Here is a 23,760-nt window from a genome sequence, read left to right as displayed (position 1 = left end):
GATCTGAGCTGCCTGGCTGCTCTGCAAACAGCAGTCCAACATTCAATTGACAAGTAAGAACATTTACAATAGCTAGATTAATAAAAGAATACTTGTAACTGTCATTTAAATTAAGAGGTATATTTGCCATCTGGCAAATTTTGTTATTTCAAATTTTACAATGTTAAAATGGTCACTGAGCGTAAAGACTAAAATAGCAACACCAACCACCTTGGCCCAAGTAAATAAGTGAATGAAACACTTCAGGTTTCGTGCTGGAATGCCTGGTCAGCAATGTCCAGTCCTCTGTCCACTTGTGTCACTGGTCTACACCTACCACCTACTGGTCTACATGTGTGCTCATCCATCTGTGGAGTGGCTGCAGAAAAAGAAAGTGAAAGGTGACAATCAGGGGCCAGCACACATTTTCTTACTGTGATGTTGCCAAACTGTCAGAAACAAACTCGCGTGTTTCTATTGTGTAACTGCAGGGTTTAAGTCTCGTGGTTGAGGTTCCACTTGTGTCTGACCTTCTTCTACTCAGGTGACCTCACGTTCTCATTCTGCATCGCTGATGCTGAGCGTTAGGATTTTGACTCCTGCTTAATGTTGCAGCATCAAGCATAAAGGTCATTTTAACTAGAGGTGGAAAATGTTTTCTGAATGTCTATATTAAAAAAACCTTCACCTTAACTTGTTTTCCATGCATCCATCCATCACCAGCCTGTTTCTCTCATCTATAGAGACAGGGAGCTGTAGCCAATCCCAGCCATCATCATCCAAAAGCCAGGATATGCTCATGACGGGCCGACAGTTGGTCACAGGCCTGATACCTGCAGAGACACACAGCCGTTCAATATTGTATGTTGCTTACTCATTTAAATGATTTTTCAATATTAAATCATTATAATATTAGAGCTTTAGCTCTAGTGTGCTGAGCATCAAGTCAACTACAACCTATTATGATTGTGGAAAGAGAGGAAAAAGTTATTACACTAAAGCTTTTAATTCTGTGTAGCAGACATGGACCATCTCACTATCAGAAATCACAGGTTAACATCATAGGTTAACACCTGTCCTTTGGTGATCTGTAGCCTTCAACAAAGCACAGTCAGGCAATAAAATTACCCGTCTGTGTGTAACGAGCCGACAGTCCTTATTACGTGTGCATGTGCGGCAAAAAGTCATTTGTGACTCACATAGGCACTGAATTCAACATGGGTTCCAAAACTTTTATTATTATCAAAAGAAACAATATAATTCATAATAAAGACACACAGAGAGTTTCATGAATACATTCTTCCAACTACAATTTGAGTTTTGTTCTCAAACAATGCATGCTGGGAAGTCTGTTAGGTTTGTTTTTTAATGAGTTGAGTTCATTCAACTCATCATTTCAAGTCTTCTCACAACATCTCTGTGTAAGTTATAAAGTGCTCTGAAAATTAAAAGCAGAATTTATTAACTTACTTAGGATTAATAAAGCTTAAATGTTTATATTAGGTTAACTAGAAGAACCTGAAGTGATTCTACTAAATTCCTTTTTAATTGTTCACAGTGTTGCAGAAAACAAGTTGAGATATTTTTACTGCAACTCAAAGTAAAAACTTAAGGATGCAGTAATAAAAAATGTCTCAAGAGACAAAAAATCTGAAAACCCAACACAGCAGTTTAGTCAAAACTGCAAAACAAATACATGTTGATTTTTTCTGCTGTGTGTCCAGATCTGAAACAAACGTCTGTGGCTGATTCTAGCAGATTTAAATTCGAATTAGACCCAAACCTGCTGACCTGGGAAATGTGAAAAGTTTTTGGTGCAATAGATGCCCATTTTTGATTTATAAGGTAAAAATTACACTAATATCTACTGTACTGCCAATAAACAACAAAATGTGAGGCGATGGTTAAAATTCCTAAAATCCAAATAAGCTTTATTAGCATATCTCAGTTAAACCAATCACAAATTTGTCCGATACAGCTCAACAATCTTTAAAACAATGACATCTTCAGTCGTACTAGGACGACCAGTCAACTGTAGTAAAAAGTTTCAGCAAACAGGACTGGAGGGTCAAAGAGCAGCAGGTTGAGCTTTACTGTGAGGGAAATTAGCTGCAGTTGATTTAATATCTTGGTTCCCTGTTAATCTCCAAACTCTGGCGAATCAACTCCCACCCAGTTGAAGCCTTGTTTTTGTTAAGCCTGCCTCTGTCTGTTCCTGAGAGTGACCCTGCTGCATCAGCCCTCTCGTGCCCTTTGGAGAAGGCCTGGTTGTATCGTCTCATTTTTGTAATCATTTGGTCGTCTGGGGCTTCGACCCTGTAAAGATGATGAATGATAAATAAAGCAGCAGTTATGTTAATGTAGGGCTGTGAAAAGACCACGTTCATTTAAAATAATGAATCGCAGAAAAAAATAATGCATTAAAAACAACACTGGGTCAACTCCGCATTCTGTGGAGAGGAGGCAGCAGTTATCACATTTATTGTGCATCCATGTTTTTAAGCACGTGATCTCCACCAAGGACTGCGGGACATTTCCACCAAAAATATGAAAACTGGATATGTGCTGCCCCCCACCTCCATTATTTGTCAAGACTTTTGTGGACTTATTTTAAATAAACTGTTTCTGCTCCTGGCACTGCAGTACTGTCCTACCTCAGATACCAGTGGTCCTTTGGGGCATACTTTAGACCACATATCCCAAGTCGAGGCACCAGGCGGCGTGGCAACCTCCTCTCCAGCATCAAAATTGTGGCCGCCACCTGCACAACATCACTACAGCTCTTACAATGACACAGCAACATACAGGACATTTGAACATTTGAGCTGCATTGATACTGATACTGTTGTATGTGTTACCTGAGTTCTCCAGAGCTCATCTCTCTCCTGACCCACTCTGGCTTGTGTGTCGCTCATCATAGTTGTCAGCAGATTTGACAGAAGGATGGCACCAACGAGAGTGAAGACAACATGTATCACATAAATAATGTGGGGCATGTAGATGGTTTCATCCACGGGCACATTTAAAAAGCCTGTATAAACCTCAAACTCGGTGAAGAGCATCACAGGGTAATTGGTATAATCAGTTAGGGCCAAAGGGTCCTGGGTTATATAAAACATCCAAAGAGCTGAAAAAAAATAACAGAACAAGACGAAATTATTTTAGTTAAGGTGCATCACTAACATGTCCTATGACAGGAAGCTGCTAGTTGAAGCTGTTCTGCCTTTGATGTCACTGATCATAGTTTTTTTATCACTCAGGTAAAATATTATGGTTGTTCAGTCAGAGTCGTCACTCCCAAAGAGAACCTCAGCATCTTAAGCTCTGCTACCTCCAGCTCTGCCTCCTGTCTTTTCTTCAGTGCCACTGTCTCTAAGCCGAACAACATCTCTGGTCTCACCACCGTCTTGAACATCTTTCCTTTCATTCTTGCTGATACTCTTTTATCACACAACACACCTGACACTTTTCTCCACCTGTTCCAACCTGCCTGCACTCGCCTCTTCACCTCTTTTCTCACTCTCCGTTGCTCTGAACCGTTGACCCTAAGTACTTAAAGTCCTGCACCTTCTTCACCTCTGCTCCCTGTAACCTGGGTTATAAATGCACTTACCGGTGGTAAAACCCATGAGCACAATGATAAGCAGCCACATAAATGTCAGAAAGTCTCCAAATATCATCTAGGGAGAAAGCAGACACAAAGTAGCCGAGTGTGAAAATACAAACTGCTGATCTTTCAAACTTTAACATTTTTTATTATACACTTCTTGACAATTTGATGATGTACCAGCTAAATGTGCACTATGATAAATATTCTGTTTAGGGTTAAATTCAGTGTAAGGGGGAACAACCTGAATTACTATGCACATTTAGTTATAGCAAAATCATGACTATTACAAATGTGCATGTGCGTTAATAAATAATTACAAATCACCTTTAATTAAGTTTCTGATAAAGGAACATTTGTACCAGCTCAGTGTGCATTAAATATTATATTGATGAAAAACATTCTTGGTTTTGTCACAGTAAAGGGGAAACAGACTTTGCACCAAACTGTATCTGCTTCAAAGCCTTTTTTATTACAAGTGTAGATGTAGAAGTCATGAGCTCCTGTTGCCTCCATCACTAAGTCTTGTACCTTCTGAATCACGATGACATAAGGGCCGAGCATTTCAAAACCGCGGGCGAAGAACATGACGTTGCACCAGCCCAACATTAAACACACTGCCATGATCGACATCTCTTGCTGCACCTCACACAGTCTGAACACACACAGCAACACCACGAAGCTTGCATAGATGATACTGGTCCAAAGAGAAGAGAAAGGAAGTGACAGGTTAGAACACATTTCACAACAGAAGAAGTCATTTTAATGCTCAGACGGGTTCTACACTAACAGGATGACGTGGAAGGGGCCTCCAAGTGCTGTCTGGCCAAAGTAGCGCTTTGCTCCCACTCTCAGTATGTCTGGGATCTGTTGGAAAGAGGAAAACATCAGGATGTGTGGGAGAAATACACTCTAATGTAGCATAAGGTGTGTATCAACATGAAGAAATACTTTTTTTTGATTTACCAAAAATGAAGCCAAAAAGAAAAACACAATATGTGGACAACACTAATAGCTTGTAGATCCACCTTTAGCAGCAATAACTTGAAGTAATAATTTCCTGTATGACATTATCGCTCTCTCTCTCATCGTTGTGGAGGAATTTTGGGCCATTCTTCTTTTCAACTTTGCTTCATTTCCTTCTGCACAGCTCTCTTCATGTATTTCAGTTGGTTTGAGGTCTGGACTTTTCGGTGACTCCAAAACCTGGATTCTTTTGCTTTTCAGCCATTCTGATGCAGATTTACTGGTCTGCTTCACATCATGACCTAATTTTAGCCGACTGTCTTACATTTGCCTCTAGAATCCTTCATGGTTGTTCATGGTTGACTCAGTGACTGTGAGGTGTCCAGGTCCTTGTGTTTGGTTTTCTCCGTTCTCTGGGCATTAAGGCCAAACAAGTCCACCATGGTCTCATCTGCTCATAGGACATTGTTTCAGAAGTGAACCTCAGTCATTCTGTCATGTTCTTTTTAGATAAAACAGATCTTCTTCTGATTTTCATCCCTTCCAAAAAAAAACGTACTTGTTTAGCTTTCTTCTGATCATGCGGTCATGGACATTTAACGTGCTTTTTTTAAATGTCTCTGCGCATCGTGTGGTATGACCTTGGGTTGAATGAGCTGGGACGTCCATTCCTGGGAAGGTTTTCCACTTGTGAATAATCTTTCTCACAGAAAAACGTTGAACTCCAATTTGTTAGGTATTGGTTTTATAGCCCTTTTTAGATTGATGTGCAGAAGCATTTGATCTCTAAGACCATTGTTCATATCTTTGGAATTGTGTTAACACACATCTGAATGCTGCAGACCAGCTAAATGACAAATGACTCTGGTCAGCTTCTCTGCAGACTTGCTGATGATCAATTGATCAAGGCCTGATGATAAGCAGCTCCTGGCTGCAACTTCCCATCCTAAATCCAATGGAAGCAGTACTTACTTACCTTTTCTAGCATGAGAGACAATCCTGTGTCCGTGGGTCACGTCGTCTAAGACCACAAAGTAAGTGATAAGAGATCAAATTGTCTATGGCTGGTTTGGAGAAACGTGTCTGTGTTTCTATGAGTGTGTTCACATGGACTTAAGTAACCGTGTTTCTTAACGGAGCCAGGTCTTCAGAATAAGTGCATGAAAACGTTGTCTATGTTTATGCTCATATCACCCAATCATAAGAAGAAATATTTTTTATATATTTACAACTAGCAACAAGATCAAAACAGCTCCCACGACGCTGATGATCTCGCCTCCCATCCTCAGGTGGTCGTCATATGTCACATAACTCTCCTGAGACACAAAACAAGAAAATATTGTTTGTATTATTATGTTGAAAATCACACTGTACTGTACTGTACAGGTGGATCTGTTTGTGGTCCTGCATGTTTTCAACTTATTATAATCTGATGGGGTCACACTGAAATTTCCCATTTATACACACATTGAGTCTCTTGGGGATGTAGAGGGTTTGGTCGTTGTAGATGGAGACTGGTTTTACGTAGTCTGTTGGAATGTGCTTCAGAGGGCGAAACAGACAACAGAGAGTGAAGATCCCAATGTAAAGCATGTACACTAACATCAGCAACCTGACACAAGACAGACAGAGAAAACGGTGTAAAACAAGGCTGGACATGTGCACAGTTCATATATTTGACTTCAGATTAACAGAAAACTTTACCAGAAGTAATATTTTCCATACAGGTTCCACTTCAACCTGACCAGCTGCTTCACAGGGGTCAACTCCAGGATCTTCCTCGCCTGGAAAACAAAAATGAACCTTGTTTAAGCATCAAATTAATGTTGATTCTGACAAATAGCTTGTAAATTCCTATAAAAACTCTATTTTCTGTGGCACCTCACTGTGTTTGCTGCACACAACCACCTCCAGCACTGACTTGTTATCACCCCATGAATCGATCTCCATCAGGTCATAGAGGTTAGAGGTCAAAGGGCCCAGACTGCACTGGAATACACGTCTTTTATTAACCAGGTGCTGAAAAACCTGAGTAGGACAAAGGGAATCACAGCATTAACTGAGATCTGTAATTTTAATGATTCTACACCTTTATAGACACAATAACGGCTCTGCACAAACGGTGTTTGATGGACTTTAACATTTCAGAGTGAATTTGACACCAGACATTCACTAGTCTATAGCCTATGTCAGAAGCACTTGTCCTAAAAACAGACCAATAAAGAAATCACATCTTAGGAGACTGATCAGGAAAGCTGCACATTTTAGACAAATCCTATCAAGATAATTCTACTGCTTTATCCTAACAAAACACTGATGACTTTAAAAGTTCACAATAGAAACGGAAGATAATTTATCATCTCAGATGAACCCAGCAAATACCACCTTGCCTTTTACCATTTTTTTCCCTTAAGTCTGGGCGTGTTTTCATCAGCTGTGTGTGCACGTCTCTAAAAGGTAAATGTCAAATATACTAGGTGTTAGTTCTGCTAGCTACAGGGCACGGCGCTGAAATATTGTTTAATAAAGCCTAAAATACCAGATATGTGAAAAAAAAATTACACAGACCTGGACCATCAAACTCAGTTTCTTCTCTACAGGATTTAAACCCGTGGCCTTCTGCAGCCCAACCCAATGCTCTACCACTGAGCCACCAGGCCCCCTAGTATTGCATTGTACAAGTCACCGGCTCAGAAAAAATAACTGTGTGTATGGAGATAAACCAGGCTTGAAGCTATCAGTGTTAGCTCTAGTCCTGTGCAGTGAAACATCCCGCGAGTCACAGAAACGTTGACAGAAGTCTCTAACTGTCCACATCTGAAGCTGAAAGACAGTTATGAAAAGTTTCTAATCTGCAGTAATGTTAATTAAAATTCAGTTTAAGACCACGGACACTATGGAAGTAAAACTGCAATGATAACAAATCATTTCCTGTTGTTGCTCCTTCACATTAAAGGCATTCGTTATTCCTGTAACCTGTTCTCATTGATATTTACACTGCTTCTGACTGGAGGAAAAACTCTTGCATAGGACCTGATATTTCACAGAAAGTGGTTTTGGTTTCATTGAGCAGGACTCAGCCACATGGTGTTTTAGAGCAGAGGGACACCCCTCAGGATGCACCAAGTCTGTAGATCTTCCCACGCTTCACTCACCACAGTGTTTCCCTTTTTAGCAGCCGCTTTAAAAGGTGTAAGGCCTCGAACGTTGGGCACCATGTCCAGTGGCACTGACTCATTCAGTTCTGCATCACGGACCATAATCAGGTCAATGGCCTGACATGCAGTCACCCTGTTGGGCTGCAGAACCAAAATGTGAAGCAGTGTGTTGCCTACATAGAAGACAACGTGCAGAGAGTTCAACAGGAGAAAACAGAGGGACATTAAGGAGTAAATACTGAAACACACACACTGTAGAGTTTCATACCTTTGTGATCCTGGACTCTGGTGCTGGCTCCTGCATCGATTAACATGGACATAATGTCCTCGTTCCCAGTACATGCAGCAAAGGACAGGATGTGTTCACCTGGTGAGCAAACATAGATTTAAAAATTCATCATCCGTGGTGCGTTTCTGTGACAAACAGCAAACAAGCTTTTTTGCATTGGCACATTTCTTATTAGGAGCCTGAGCTACAACCACCCTGTTCGTCTGTCCCCTCCCTCATGCAGACTTACAGTACCATAGTATATGAGTCCTCCTTTCCTCTTCCTGAAGTACAAGCCAGTGACTCGAGGCGTAGCCACATCAGCACCACGACTAATGAGGTGTTGGACCAGACTGGTGTTCTGGTTGATCACAGCGATGTGCAGAGGAGTAAGACCTGGGTCAGAGAAGACAGAGACAGTCTAGTTCAGTCTAATGCGAAGGAACTGTTTTTAAATGTCTGTGAAAGAGCTAAACAGTTGGCACATTGTTGCCCACTAGACATCGATTTACTTTAATATTTGTTTAAATTATTTCACTATTAATCTTTTACTACCTCGATCAACATAAAGTCGAAAACATTAGTGACATAATTTGACTTGGCACGAAACTTATAATCAACCTACTCTGCTCCACCCAGCCATGCTCTACTTTTCTACTGCCAACTATGCTGCATCATGCTCTGCACAATCCTTCAGGGTGTAGTCATTATCATATTAATTCTTTAATGCAACTAAAGACATGAGCTGTTTTCTTTTTTTTATTTTTGGAGAGCACTCTTGATTCTGAAAAAGTACAAAATGATGTCGAGACAAAGATCAGTCAAACAGTGAATGGGTTTTTTTAATCTCACACAATCTCAAGTCAAGTCAAGTCAAGTGGCTTTTATTGTCATTTCTACTATACACAGTTGTACACAGTACACAGTAGAAACGAGATAACGTTCCTCCAAGAACCAAGGTGCTACAAACAACACAAGGTATGTAAAGTGCATCGAGTGCAACCAAGTGCAAACAGTGCAGACGAAAAACAGTACAGACAGACAGTGTAGACAGACAACACAAGTAACACAGGACAGGACACAAAACCCAAGACAGTGCCGACCAGTAAACCTACTGTATACTATTTTACAGTACAGTACAGTACAGTACAGTAAAGTGTGCTAAGGGTGTAAAAAAGAGCAGCATGTAAACAGTGTAGTGCGGTAAATGTAGATAAAAGTACATAAATAATAAATAAGTGGTGTCTTTGTCTCAAATTCTTCTTTTTTCTTAGTAGTTGACCATAATAGTGATTATGGTGGTTTGTGCTTGTTTCTGTGGGTATGAGTTTATATGAACCTTGGAAAAGCTCAGAGGTCATCAGTTCATTGATGAGTTCAGGAGCTCCGTCCATCAGAGCCACAGCTGCCTCCACGTCATTGTTCATCACGGCAACATGAAGCGCTGTCTCCCCAAGAGCTCCTAGATCAGAAGAACACAATTTCATAATTTATAACTGTAACACATTCAGATAAAACACAGTGAAGTTCAGCCTCACCTCTCTCAAAAACATCAGTGGATGCATAAGTCAGCAGGTTCCTAACAGAACCAACACTGTTGGTTTTAGCCGCATAGAAAAGAGGAATGTCATTTACACTGGAGGAAGGAGAACAGAAGAAAAACACCAAATTAAAAGGGAATTTAGACATTTTGACTTTACACCTGTTAATCATTTACTCACTAATTTATTACGAGAAAGTGACATTTGATATGAGTTTCTTACAGTTTGTTTTGGAGCAGAAACGTCTCATCCAGAACCTCGTTCCATCCTTTCTTGTTCTGAAGGCGAAACCTCAGCTGCTTCCACCAGCGGTTGAGCTCGACCGGAGCCGACGTGACCAGAGACATTGATGCCTGATGCTTGACTGGAAAACTTAAATGAAAATGCGACGTTCAGAATAAAGTCCAGAGAGAAAACTCACCAGGAACTCATCATCTAAGCCTTGAACCTTCAAAAATGAAATCAAACAAATGAACAAACCAGCAGGAAGTTTCTATTTTCCCCTCACATGAACTTACTGTCTATACGTGGTCCTTAAAGTCAAAATGTGCTTGAAAATAAGTGAAACCCTGTTGCATGAGCATTAAATAGGATCCAGCCTTCAGGGAGGAGCAGCAGCAGGTAGAAGACAAACAGTTTGACTCCCCAGAGCTGTCTGCAGTCCTCTATCACCACAATCTGCACGGCCACTATGGAAATACTGCAACATCAGGACAGTCGTTCTAGTGAAGCATTAAGAAAACTGGTTGGAAATGTGCAGTGCGTTCAAAGAGTCTGAGCCCTGGTTTGGAATTTCAGCCTGATAAGCTGCGATTGTTCATGTTCATGTTAGTTGTTACATGGTGATGTTCCTGAGGGCAGCAGGAACATAACTAACACCGCACTGGTGGAGCAATTAGTCACTGAAAGTGCTAAAGTCTGCAAGCATGAGAAGAACTTTTGTTACTTAACGTAAAAACAACACAGCAGTAAAACCAGACTGGCAGAAGACACAAATGTGGGTGTGTGTCTGTGTGTGTGCATGGACTCGCTAACAGTTCAGAGCTGCTCTGATATTAACAGGGTCACTTTTGATCTGCTGCTTATTCCAGCAGATGTCAAACTCTGATTGGATTCAAACCTGCTGACAAACACACTATTTTAACATTGTGAAGGTCATGTAAATGTCAGTGTGACTGGTTGTCTGTCTCTATGTGTTGGCCCTGTTATACACTGGCAGCCAATGACAGCTGGGATACACTCTGGCAGCCCCACAACCCTTGAAGAATAGACAATATAGTAATAAATGGATGAAACATGCTGCACACTGCAGGAAGGCCCACAGGATCTTTGCACCGTTGTTCTCTATGACCTGCTGAGGAGTCTCCCATCTACATTCTCCCATTCATCCCATACTTGGTGTGTTTCTGCCCACAATGCAGCCATTCACTGCATGCACCATGCAGCCTACCACTCTGTGTTGGACTGTCTCACATACTTTGTTCTAGTGCACCCTCTTGTCATACAGTTTCTCAAATGCGACGAAAAGGTCCTTTCAATAGGAATCCCAGGGTTCCTAAATGACAAAGCCATTTTTAGACACAGTCTGTTACTCATTTGCCTTTGGCTGTGTCAAAGATGTTGGTCATGTTCCGTTTGGGTATTTTTACAATTCACAAACCTTTTGGGAGTGTCTCTTTGGGAACACTGGTGACACCCCAGGACACTGCCCCTTGTACTGGGACTCAAATGTCATCCAGGTTGTGAAATGTACATGACAATGGGGAACACTGGTGCCCATTCATAAAATAGTATTTCAAAATGACAGCCCATGTGTCAGAAATAAGCTCCAGTGTCTAATTTCTAGATTAGTAATAGTGAAGTGACAAGGACGTTGAAGAGGATGAAGAGAAAGGAGAAAGGCAGTTGCTCCTGATGACAAACCTGTGGAGGTATGAAAGTGTCTAGGAGAGGTGGCAGTAGAGTTTCTGACTAGTTTGTTTAACAAGATCTTGGAGAGTGAGAGGATGCTGAGGACTGGAGAAGTGTACTGGTGCCTATTTGTAAGAACAAGGGAGATGTGCAGAGCTGTGGCAACTAAAGAGGAATAAAGCCGATGAGCCACACAATGAAGTTGTGGGAAAGAGTAGTGGAATCTCGGCTAAAGGCAGAGGTGAACATTGTGAGCAGCAATATGGTTTCATGCCTAGAAACAGTATTTGCTTTGAGGATGCTGATGGAGAAGTACAGAGAAGGTCAGAGGGAGTTGCATTGTGTCTTTGTAGCTTTAGAGAAAGCGTATGACAGGGTGCAGAGAGAGGAGCTGTGGTATTGTATGAGGACGTCTGGAGCGGCAGAGAAGTATGTTAGAGTGGTGCAGGACATGTATGAGAGCTGTAAGACCGTGGTGAGGTGTTGTAGGTGTGACAGAGGAGTTCAAGGTGGAGGTGGGTCTGCATCAAGGACCAGCTCTGAGCCCCTTTGTGTTTGCTCTGGTGATGGACAGGCTGACAGATGAGGTTAGACAAGAATCTCCATGGACTATGATGTTTGCAGATGACATTGTGATCTGTAGTGAGAGCAGGGAGCAGGTGGAGGAAAATCTAGAGAGGTGGAGGTCTGCTCTGGAAAACAGAGGAATGAAGCTTAGCCGCAGTAAGACAGAATACATGTGTGTCAATGAGAGGGACCCAGGGGGAACAGTGAGGTTACAGGGAGCAGAGGTGAAGAAGGTGCAGGACTTTAAGTACTTAGGGTCAACGGTTCAGAGCAACGGTGAGTGTGGAAAATAGCTGAAGAGGCGAGTGCAGGCAGGTTGGAACAGGTGGAGAAAAGTGTCAGGTGTGTTGTGTGATAAAAGAGTATTAGCGAGAATGAAAGGAAAGTGACGAGGCTGGACAGGATCGGGAATGAGGACATCAGAGGGACAGCTCATGTTAGATGTTTCGGAGATAAAGTCAGAGAGGCCAAATTGAGGTGGTTTGGACATGTTCAGAGGAGAAACTGTGAATATATTGGTAGAAGGATGCTGAGGTTGGAGCTGCCAGGCAGGAGGTCTAGAGGAAGAGCAAAGAGGAGATTTATGGATGTAGTGAGAGAGGACATGAAGTTAGTTGGTGTGAGAGAAGAGGATGCAGAGGACAGGGTTAGATGGAGGCACATGTGGAGACCCCTGAAAGGGAACAGACCAAAGGAAAAGAAGACACATGGACACATCCAAGTGACACATTGGAACCTTTTTACTTGACAGGGACCATTTTCAAAAGTTCATAAAGAATCGCAAATGTCAAGAATGTTCCCAACATAAGAAGCAAAGGTGCCATGTTCTGGAGAAATAGAGATACTTGTCCAAACGAAAACCTTCAAACTGAACTTTGAAAAAGTCAAAGGTCACCAGGTTTTTCGTATAGGCCCTGGGGCAAATACTAGGTGATTCCTCGCCAGTTTTAGATCTTTGGAGGCAACATGGGAACTGGGAAGGGATGGATGAAGAAAAAGTCCTTAATCAGTAATTTTTAGAATATCAAAATGGCAAGAAAATAATCCAGGCCACGGAAACTAAAGACCCCTTTTGCAGTGGCTGATATCAGTGTTCCAGAGTCCACCATCAGCCAAACACCGAACAACAATGAATACTGAACAAGTTCCACTGTGTGGACCACTGAAGGGACAAGCTGAAATCTGTTGATCATATTTTTTAAAAATGTATGTAAAATGTCTTATGTACATATAGTAATGATGTTTTTAGTATAATAGCTTGGCCTGAATGCATTTAGACTTAATACGATTAGATGGTTTCAGGAAGAGAAACGCTTAAAGCCTCCACTACTATTCATCCTGTTAGAGAAGGTGAGATTGAAGATTTTTTATTTCAGACAAAACTTTCCAAGCTGATACATTATATTCACATAGGTAATATTTACATGTTCACAGACTGAAATAGATTTGCTGAAATATCTTGTGGCCTTTGGCAATTTTTTTTAGAGAGAATTGCGGGAATCAGTTCTTCACACATAAAAAACCCAAAGGGCCCATTAGGGTAATAACTACAACGTTGTGTGGTTTGTGTGTGAGCAGCATCTTTAGACTTGAAAACTCATGATCCATGAGACAATGAAACATTATGTGCAGAATTTTCTACATTCACTCATCATTTTTATTACATTATCATCTATCATTCTAAACTTCTATTACAGGTGTTATTACACTATTCACATGTTTTACAGTCTCTCTAAATGTGCTTGGTGGTTGTGGGCCCACATGCAAGTGTAAATGAAGAAACCAGTAAGGCAACACTGTTTTTGAATTATTACACGTGTACAGTTCACTTGTGTACCACAGTTATGCGGTACACTGTGTACTAACCTCTGTCCACAGCTCTACATTAACTATTGAAGCAAACAGTGCCACTCATGGTTTCACACTTGAAGAGCTAAATACACTCAACCATGAAAGTGAAAAACACTGCACAAGACTGAGCTAAAATGGTTGTTTTAATATTTCTTTTTAAAAACACACGTACACGACATAGCAGGTGACAGCTTTTTGTCTTATGTTCTCTAAATTCAATAAACTTGGTAGAAACGACCTCCCAGTTTAGGTTTCAGTCAGCTTTAATAACGTGACGTCTAACCCTCGAATGTGTCCACGTTTGCTTGTTGTTCTGAGGTGGAGCAACATTTTTCTTTGTCAAAAAACTGTCATGCAGCATTTTGTTTGATAGTATTCATAATTCAGACCATTCAGTTTGTCTTACTGTTTAATTATCACATGGTTTAATCAGCTTACGAGTAAGTGTACAGCTCTTAAACACCTGTGTCCATGTTAAACGGGGGTATTTTATATTTTAGGAAGAATGAACGGAATGAGAGCTGGAGAAAGTCGGGATGAAACAGAAACATGGACTAAATTTCTATGCAGATGCAAAAACTCACAAAATCTGCTTCTAGCTCCTCATCAAAACTGATATATGTCTCCACAGTCAGCACTGGAAGTACTTCAAAATAAGTATCATAAAGCTTTAGGGATAGAGTCTCTTTAGATCCTCTAGCCACTGAAATTAATTGTTGTCCTGCTTCTCCTACAGCTCTTTGTACTTCATCTCCAAACCCCAAACACTGTGGCGAATCAACTCCCACCTATTTAAAACCCCTGTTTCGTTATGTCCACCGTTGTCTTCAGAGCTGATCGTGCAGTTTCCTGAGAGCGGCCATGTTGTCATGTCGGCCTTTCCGTCCCCTTTGCAGAAGGCCTCAATGTACTGTTTCATCTTTGGCATCATTTGGTCATTTGTGTCTTCAACCCTGTGAAGATGATATAATAAACAAGAAAAACATCAATATTGTTTACTGTGTTAAGTTATTTGATACCATTACGAAATGTATTGGTATCAAATATTCATACCAAGTCAATAATTTGTTATATATGTCTGTTTCACATATCTGTACTTTACTTGAGTAGATTTACTTACAGGTACTTTGACTTTTGCCCCACCTCATCTAAGAGCAAATATCTGTACTTTTTACTCCACAACATTAATAATTAAAGTTGTTTTACATGTTAAAATCACAATATCTTAAACATTTCATCATAAACCACTTTTTAAATTTTTTTAAATGAAACAAATCAATAGCGAGACAGGAATTGCTTCACTAAAACAGATGCAGGTGGACTGTTAAGTTCTTCTTTCAAGACCTTAATATAAAGAGTTATTTGACACAAGCAGTGCTCACAGTGATGCTGATGTACTGTCTCATCTTTAGCATCATTTGCTTATTTGTGTCCTTAACTCTGTGAAGTTGATATAGTTAAAAAACTAACGTTTCAAGATTAAAAAATAAAAACAAAACAAAACAAAAAACCCGTTAACACTGTAAACGAGGGATGATTGTTTCAGGATTCCAGGCCCTTGAGAGTCATAGACCTGCATGTTTTCCAACTAAAAAGTACACTATTGAGGTTTTTGATATTTCTAAAACTATATTAAAGAAATAGTTCATCATCTGGGAAAATGCATTCTTTTGGACAGTTAGGTGAGCTCAGTACTGGTGAGGGTGAGCAGTGGGTGGTTGGTTGGCAGCACTTTATTGAGCTCCACAGTCAACAAAAACAGACAGAGAAAATAATGTATTTTATTTATTATTATAACCTTATATGATCCGATAGGTGAGAATGTGCTCAGGTATGATCTAGGTTGTTCAGAATATTTTAAATCCATGCACATTAATCATAACTGAAGTGAATCAAAATAACTCACGTGCGATGATAAATACAAAGTACCACATCTCCTCAGTCATGTTACAAGTATGTTTATGTAGCACTAATTGAGAACAAACTCATCTCAAGGCACCTTATTATGTAAAGTCAACACTATACAGATACTATGTAGAGGAATCCCCTCAAATCCCCTTTGAGCCGCAGTAGCCAATGGTGGAGAGGAAAAGCTCCCTTTAACAGAACAAACAGGATCCGGGTCCTGTTAGATCTTAGTGCTGCAATTGATACCAATAATCACAACATTTTATTAGAGACTGGAAAATTAAATTATGATTAAAGGAACTGCACTAGGTTGGTTTAAATCTTATCTATCAGATTCCAATTTGTTCATGTTAATGATGAATCCTCCATGCACACAAAGGTTAGCTATGGAGTTCCACAAGGCTCTGTGTTAGGACCAATGCTTTTTACTTTATATATGTCTCCTTTAGGCAACATTATTAGAAAACACTTCATACATTTCCACTGTTATGCTGATGATACCCAGCTATATTTATCTATGGAACCAGATGAAAAAAAATCAGTTAATTAAACTTCTCTAAAAGACAAAGGCCTGAATGTCCTAAAATTTCCTACTAAACAAAACTGAAGTTATCGTATTTGGGCCTAAATGTCTCAGAAATATGATGTCCAACCATATCGTAACTCTAGATTGCATAACTCTGTCCTCCAGTACTACTGCAAGGAACCTTTGAGTTATTTTTGACCAGGATTTGTCCTTTACCTCACATGTAAACAAATCCCCAGAACAGCCTTCTTCCACCTGTGGAACATTGCCAAAATTAGGAACATCCTGTCTCAGAGTGATGCTGTAAAACTGGTCCATGCATTTGTTACTTCTAGACTGGACTACTGTAAGTCCCTGTTATTAGGATGTCCTAAACTCCAGTTAATCATATATGCTGGATTTTACGAATCTGCTGTGAAAACCAGGCTTAAAACTTTTTTTTGGGATAAAGCTTATACTTAGACCTGCTCGGTGATCCTGAACCAGCTCTTAGGATATTTTAACCCCTAGTTTTAGCGCAAAGTCTAAACAACAGTTTACGCATTTAATAAATTGTATTTAATTTGGTTCATTATAATTTCACACTGCAGTACATCACATACTTGCCTTTGTTATCCCACAATTTATTGTACTGTTGCTGTAGTTTATTTACTTTTAAAAGATAAATGTTTATTTGATATAATAATTGTATTATCCACAGTCACCACAGCCGAATGTGTTCACCACGTTGATTTGGCATGAGTTTTTATGCTGGATGCCGTTCCTGCCACGAGCCTCCTATTTGTATCTGGGCTCAGGACAGGTGCCAATGTGGCCCTTGGTATATGTAAGTATAATGTATAGTTGTGCTACTTTAGTGGACTTATTTTCATCTAACACACCGTTACTGCACTGCAGTACTGTCCTACCTCAGATACCAGTGGTCCTTTGGGGCATACTTTAGACCACATATCCCAAGCCGAGGCACCAGGCGGCGTGGCAACCTCCTCTCCAGCATCAAAATTGTTGAGGCCACCTGCACAACATCACTGCAGCTCTTACAATGACACAGCAACATACAGGACATTTCAACTGCATTAACATTGACTGCATGTATGTGTTACCTGAGTTCTCCAGAGCTCATCTCTCTCCTGACCCACCCTGGCTTGTGTGTCGCTCATCATGGCTATGAGCAGATTTGTTAGGAGCATGGCAGAGATCAGAGTGAAGGCAACATGAACCACATAAATAACTGGGGACATATAGACGCTTTCATCCACAGGCAAATTAACAAAGGTCGTATCAACCTCAAACTCAGTGAAGAGAATCACAGGGTAAGTGGTAAAATTAGGCAGCGACAGAGGGTCCTGGGTCATATAAAACATCCACACAGCTGAGAGGAAAAATAGACGAACAGGACAACAACAATATTACTCATAAATTTTTTTTGTCAAATTCTTATTTTAAAAACTATGTGAAGGTTTCATGTTTGTTTTTGTCAAAAATGTACTTACCTGTGGAAAAACCAATGAGCACAACTAAAAAGAGCCAGACAAACCTTACCAGGTCTCTAAGTACCATCTAGGGAAAAAATAGAAATAAGATACTTTAGCTTCAGTCTGAAATTGCAAATAGATACACTTCAAAACTCAAAATATATCTGCTTCAAGCCTTTTTCATTCCAGGTGTAGGTACAGGACTCATGAGCTCCTGCTGCTTCCAACACTGAGTCTCTTACCTTCTGAATCACAATGACATAAGGGCCGAGCATTTCAAAACCGCGGGCGAAGAACATGATGTTGCACCAGCCGAGAATTAAACACACTGCCATGATTGACATCTCTTGCTGCACCTCACAGAGTCTGAACACACACAGCAACACCACGAAGAGCGCGAAGATGACACTAGTTAAAACAAAAGAGAAAAGCAGCAAAGGGTCAGAAGCTGTTTCACAACATTAGGCATCATTTTAAATGTGTCTGTACTTACAGAAATAAGTGAAAGGGGCCTCCCAGTGCCGAATGGCCAAAGTAACGCTTTGGTCCTACTCTCAGAATGTCTGGGATCTGTGGGGAAAAAAAAGCTTTGTGATCGAGTTTTTTTGAAATACACTGTCACATATCCTCCAAGAGCTGTTCACTGGAAACTGGACTTGGTTGTGGTGTTTAAAGACGTTGGAGCTCTTATCTGAAAGGCTCTAACAGTTCTGACAAGAACTTGTGCAAATGTTTGAAAAGTATCTCTTAGACTACTTAAACGCTTTTGAGTATTATAAAGACACCTTCACTGATTCCGAACTTCTTATGGTTCTAGTTTGGGTAGTACATGTACATAAATGCCATTTAACTTCCCACTGACTTTCCTGTAACAAATATCTCTCTACTTTTAGCTGAAAAATGCCTCCATATGACATCACTTGGAATAGAGGGAGGTTTAAAAGCATTGATGTTCATTCACACCCTAAACAAAAGCCATAAAAAGCACTTTGAAAATTGGTTACTTGCCCTTTAAGGTGAGTTTACAGTGCACTTTCTTTATGCATATATATTTTTTTAAAGTTCAGTTTTTCTTACATCGCAGTCTGCAGCAAGATATTAAATTCTTCACATATTAGACCATTTTGTGGGCCCAGGCAAACCCTGTGGTAATAAAAGACACTGAGAGTGTTTTTATATTCTATGAACTCTGGAGAGAAGAATAAAGCACAGAGTTCATCAAAGGCCCAGAAAAACCTTTCTATATTTACCACTAACAACAGTGTCACAACAGCTCCCACGACGCTGATGATCTCACCTCCCATCCGCAGGTGGTCGTCATATGTCACATAACTCTCCTGAAACACGACAACAGGAAATATAGTTTGTATTGATATTTAAATAATATTAGAAAACAAACTCTGTATATGTGGTTACACAGTTTGACAACCACACACATACAGTCTTCTTCTTTTCCTTTCGGCTGCTCCCTTTCAGGGGTCATCACAGCGAATCATGTGCCTCCATCTAACTCTGTCCTCTGCATCCTCTTCTCTCACGCCAACTAACTTCATGTCCTCCCTCACTACATCCATAAATCTCCTCTTTGTTCTTCCTCTAGACCTCCTGCCTGGCAGCTCCAACCTCAGCATCCTTCTACCAATATATTCACAGTTTCTCCTCTGAACATGTCCAAACCACCTCAATCTGGCCTCTCTGACTTTATCTCCAACACATCTAACATGAGCTGTCCCTCTGATGTCCTCATTCCTGATCCTGTCCATCCTCGTCACTCCCAAAGAGGACCTCAACATCTTAAGCTCTGCCTCTTGTCTTTTCTTCGGTGCCACTGTCTCTAAGCCGAACAACATCTCTGGTCTCACCACCGTCTTGAACACTTTTCCTTTCATTCTCACTGATACTCTTTTATCACACAACACACCTGACTCTTTTTTTCCACCCATTCTCCACAGTCTTTGTTGCATTGAACCCTAAGTACTTAAAGTCCTGCACCTTCTTCACCTCTGCTCCCTGTAACCTCACTGTTCCACCTGGGTCCCTCTCATTCACACACATGTATTCTGTCTTACTGCGGCTAAGCTTCATTCCTGTTTTCCATAGCAGACCTCCACCTCTCTAGATTTTCCACACACACATATACAGTAATGACAGTAAGATTCATTAAGAGTAAAAAGTCAAGTGTCAATAGTTAAAAACTTCAAGTACTGTAGTAAACACAGATGGTATAGTTCCATTCCACCATGGGTGAGAAAGTGACATATCACATTTATACACACATTAAGTCTTTTGGGGATGTAGATTGTTTGGTCGTTGTAGATGGAGACTGGTTTTACGTAGTCTGGTGGAATGTGCTTCAGAGGGCGAAACAGACAACACCATGTGAAGATCGACATGTAAAGTGTATAAACTAACAGCAGCAACCTGACACAAGACAGACGGAGAAAACGGTGTAAAACAAGGCTGGACATGTGCACAGTTCATATATTTGACTTCAGATTAACAGAAAACTTTACCAGAAGTAATATTTTCCATACAGGTTCCACTTCAACCTGACCAGCTGCTTCACAGGGGTCAACTCCAGGATGTTCCTCGCCTGGAAAACAAAAATTTATCTTGTTCTTATTAATTTGTAATTAGGATCAAATTAATATTGATTATTTCCCCTAAATATAGTTTTTTTTAAAATAGTACCTCACTGTGTTTGCTGCACACAACCACCTCCAGCACTGACTTGCTGTCGCCCCATGAATCAACCTCTGTCAGGTCATAGAGGTTAGAGGTCAAAGGGCCAAAACTGCACTGGAATACACGTCTTTTGTTAACAAGGTGCTGAAAAATCTGAGAAAGACAAAGGTGAAATTAAAGCATTAAGGACTAAACAACAGTGAAATCCTCTGTAGATCTTCCCACGCTTCACTCACCACAGTGTTTCCCTTTTTAGCAGCCGCTTTAAAAGGTGTAAGGCCTCGAACGTTGGGCACCATGTCCAGTGGCACTGACTCATTCAGTTCTGCATCACGGACCATAATCAGGTCAATGGCCTGACATGCAGTCACCCTGTTGGGCTGCAGAACCAAAATGTGAAGCAGTGTGTTGCCTACATAGAAGACAACGTGCAGAGAGTTCAACAGGAGAAAACAGAGGGACATTAAGGATTAAATACTGAAACACACACACTGTAGAGCTAGAGTTTCATACCTTTGTGATCCTGGACTCTGGTGCTGGCTCCTGCATCAAATAACATGGACATAATGTCCTCGTTCCCAGTACATGCAGCAAAGGACAGGATGTGTTCACCTGGTGACCAAACATAGATTTAAATATTCATCATCCGTGGTGCGTTTCTGTGACAAACAGCAAACAAGCTTTTTTGCATTGGCACATTTCTTATTAAGAGCCTGAGCTACAACCACCCTGTTCGTCTGTCCCCTCCCTCATGCAGACTTACAGTACCATAGTATATGAGTCCTCCTTTCCTCTTCCTGAAGTACAAGCCAGTGACTCGAGGTGTAGCCACATCAGCACCACGACTAATGAGGTGTTGGACCAGACTGGTGTTCTGGTTGATCACAGCGATGTGCAGAGGAGTAAGACCTGGGTCAGAGAAGACAGAGACAGTTAGTTCAGTCTAATGCGAAAGAACTGTTTTTACATGTCTCTGAAAGAGCTAAACAGGAAGCACATTGTTGCCCGCAAGACATCAATTTACTTTGATACTTTTATTGTTAAATTATTGTGTATACTCGCCAAATTTTTTATTGAGCGAACAGTAACGAGCACAGACATTGATAACCTCAGTGGCTCACCTCAGCCGAACTCTGTTCCTTTTATAGCAGGCAGCAGGTCACTGCTGTGTGCTGAGCCCCGCCCTCCGTCAATTACAGACACAGAGAGCAGAGGCAGGCAACTATAAACACCACAACTATACCTTCACCTTCACTAATTTCACTCTTCAAGCACCATCCAAGTTCAGTGGCCATCACTAGTCGCGAGCCACTCACAGTGAGGCAAGCTGTCATCACAAGAAAAAGTTTTACTGTGGGTCATAAAAATGGGCTGTTCAAAGGAATTTGCATGAAGACATAAATCTTGCAATAATGTTGACAGCCCTAAGTTCAATGTGTTACCACCTTGACCCTTTTCAAGTCACACAACTGTTTGATTTCTTTGATTTGGCTCAAAAATACAATGTGAAATTAAAACTAAAGCTCCATCAGCCCTTCAGGTATTAGTCATTATCAATTTACAAGAAAGTAGAAGCTGTAAAACTTAATATTCAATAAAAATAATTGTTAGTTTGCAGTTGTTATATGAATATATTTACTGTAAATTACACTGGAAATACTTTGCTACTTATTTGATTTAGTTTTATTATAATATCTCAACATCCATGTTTGCATGATAAAGTGTCTACGCTTGTTTTTGTGCAACCTTGGAAAAACTCAGAGGTCATCGGTTCGTTGACGAGTTCAGGAGCTCCGTCCATCAGAGCCACAGCTGCCTCCAGGTTTTCATTCATCACGGCGACATGAAGCGCTGTCTCCCCAAGAGCTCCTAGATCAGAAGAAAACAATTTCATAATTTATAACTGTAACACATTCAGATAAAACACAGTGAAGTTCAGCCTCACCTCTCTCAAAAACATCAGTGGATGCATAAGTCAGCAGGTTCCTAACAGAACCAACACTGTTGGTTTTAGCCGCATAGAAAAGAGGAATGTCATTTACACTGGAGGAAGGAGAACAGAAGAAAAACACCAAATTAAAAGGGAATTTAGACATTTTGACTTCACACCTGTTAATCATTTACTCACTAATTTATTACGAGAAAGTGACATTTGATATGAGTTTCTTACAGTTTGGTTTGGAGAAGAAACGTCTCATCCAGAACCTCGTTCCATCCTTTCTTGTTCTGCAGGCGAAACCTCAGCTGCTTCCACCAGCGGTTGAGCTCGACCGGAGCCGACGTGACCAGAGACATTGATGCCTGATGCTTGACTGGAAAACTTAAATGAAAATGCGACGTTCAGAATAAAGTCCAGAGAGAAACTCACCAGGAACTCATCATCTAAGCCTTGAACCTTCAAATTGACATCAAACAAAGGAAGTTTCTGTTTTCCCCTCACATGAACTTACTGTCTATACGTGGTCCTTACAGTCAAAATGTATTTGAAAATAAGTGAAACCCTGTTGCATGAGCATTAAATAGGATCCAGCCTTCAGGGAGGAGCAGCAGCAGGTAGAAGACAAACAGTTTGACTCCCCAGAGCTATCTGCAGTCCTCTATCACCACAATCTTCACGGCCACTATGGAAATACTGCAACACCAGGACAGTCGTTCTAGTGAAGCATTAAGAAAACTGGTTGGAAATGTGCAGCGCGTTCAAAGAGTCTGAGCCCTGGTTTGGAATTTCAGCCTGATAAACTGTGATACTGCAGTTTTTGTTTTCTTCTGGTGAAACTAGGATTATTTGTAGAGATGACTACACCTACACCTTCTGTATTTGTATTATTGTTTGTTGGTTTTATTTAATGTAGTGGTTGTAAAGAAGCTGCCTGACGTTAGGCAGAACAAATACCTGTGGTGGTGGTGGGAGGGGGGGGGGGTCCAGATCTACTCTTGATATCAGCACAGCACGTGGGAAGCCAGGGTCTGTTCTCAGATTGCAGCTGATGCCAACAGATCTCCAGCTCTGATCTGACTCCAACGTGCTGATTTGCAGACCGTGAAAGCACGACACACTGTAAAGATGAAGTTTGGGATGCTGTGTAATTAAAGACAGAACACAATCATATGTCAAAGTTGATTTAAAAAAATATTTGCTTATTTTAAATTTGATGCCAATAACACGTTTAAAAAAAAGTTAGGACCGGACCATGTTTACTAATGTGCTGCATCACCTACATGTATGAGCAAACAAAGTGCAGTGTGAGCAGCACATCTGCAGAGAAGCAGCTGCAGCTTTGGTGTCGAGTGTGTGTGTGTGTGTGTGTTAGTCAACAC

At 40.7% G+C, this 23,760-nt stretch overlaps 2 protein-coding genes across 5 annotated transcripts; both read right to left on the bottom strand.

Moving 5' to 3' along the window:
* Positions 1 to 1,883: 1,883 nt before the first annotated feature.
* Positions 1,884 to 10,234, bottom strand: LOC137099596 (transient receptor potential cation channel subfamily V member 5-like). 2 transcript variants are annotated; one of them, XM_067476639.1, is made up of 17 exons: positions 10,038 to 10,234; positions 9,742 to 9,883; positions 9,517 to 9,614; positions 9,318 to 9,440; positions 8,234 to 8,374; positions 7,979 to 8,077; positions 7,708 to 7,883; positions 6,434 to 6,580; positions 6,257 to 6,336; positions 6,020 to 6,164; positions 5,782 to 5,868; positions 4,377 to 4,453; positions 4,118 to 4,283; positions 3,593 to 3,659; positions 2,838 to 3,106; positions 2,634 to 2,740; positions 1,884 to 2,295 (listed from the first exon to the last, which is right to left on the bottom strand). In XM_067476639.1, the coding sequence occupies exons 2-17, from the start codon at positions 9,864 to 9,866 to the stop codon at positions 2,100 to 2,102; spliced, it is 2,103 nt and encodes a 700-aa protein (XP_067332740.1). In that variant the 5' UTR covers positions 9,867 to 9,883; positions 10,038 to 10,234; the 3' UTR covers positions 1,884 to 2,099. The 2 variants fall into 2 exon arrangements, with proteins under 2 accessions (XP_067332740.1, XP_067332739.1); XM_067476638.1 differs by having other exon boundaries at positions 9,742 to 9,891; positions 10,038 to 10,233.
* A 2,588-nt stretch (positions 10,235 to 12,822) lies between these two features.
* LOC137099595 (transient receptor potential cation channel subfamily V member 5-like) lies at positions 12,823 to 23,492 on the bottom strand. 3 transcript variants are annotated; one of them, XM_067476637.1, is made up of 19 exons: positions 23,336 to 23,492; positions 22,893 to 23,096; positions 22,613 to 22,754; positions 22,388 to 22,485; positions 22,189 to 22,311; positions 21,692 to 21,769; positions 21,206 to 21,351; positions 20,956 to 21,054; positions 20,679 to 20,822; positions 20,449 to 20,595; positions 20,271 to 20,350; positions 20,034 to 20,178; positions 19,008 to 19,094; positions 18,251 to 18,327; positions 18,000 to 18,165; positions 17,776 to 17,842; positions 17,386 to 17,654; positions 17,191 to 17,297; positions 12,823 to 14,801 (listed from the first exon to the last, which is right to left on the bottom strand). In XM_067476637.1, the coding sequence occupies exons 3-19, from the start codon at positions 22,735 to 22,737 to the stop codon at positions 14,579 to 14,581; spliced, it is 2,181 nt and encodes a 726-aa protein (XP_067332738.1). In that variant the 5' UTR covers positions 22,738 to 22,754; positions 22,893 to 23,096; positions 23,336 to 23,492; the 3' UTR covers positions 12,823 to 14,578. The 3 variants fall into 3 exon arrangements, with proteins under 3 accessions (XP_067332738.1, XP_067332737.1, XP_067332736.1); XM_067476636.1 differs by having other exon boundaries at positions 12,825 to 14,801; positions 20,679 to 20,854; positions 21,211 to 21,351; positions 22,613 to 22,762; positions 23,336 to 23,488; XM_067476635.1 differs by having other exon boundaries at positions 12,826 to 14,801; positions 20,679 to 20,854; positions 21,211 to 21,351; positions 23,336 to 23,488.
* Between the last annotated feature and the right edge of the window lie 268 nt (positions 23,493 to 23,760).

This window comes from Channa argus, chromosome 15, assembly GCF_033026475.1.
Source record: "Channa argus isolate prfri chromosome 15, Channa argus male v1.0, whole genome shotgun sequence".
Lineage (NCBI taxonomy): Eukaryota > Metazoa > Chordata > Actinopteri > Anabantiformes > Channidae > Channa > Channa argus.
This window is presented reverse-complemented; position numbering and strand designations above follow the sequence as displayed.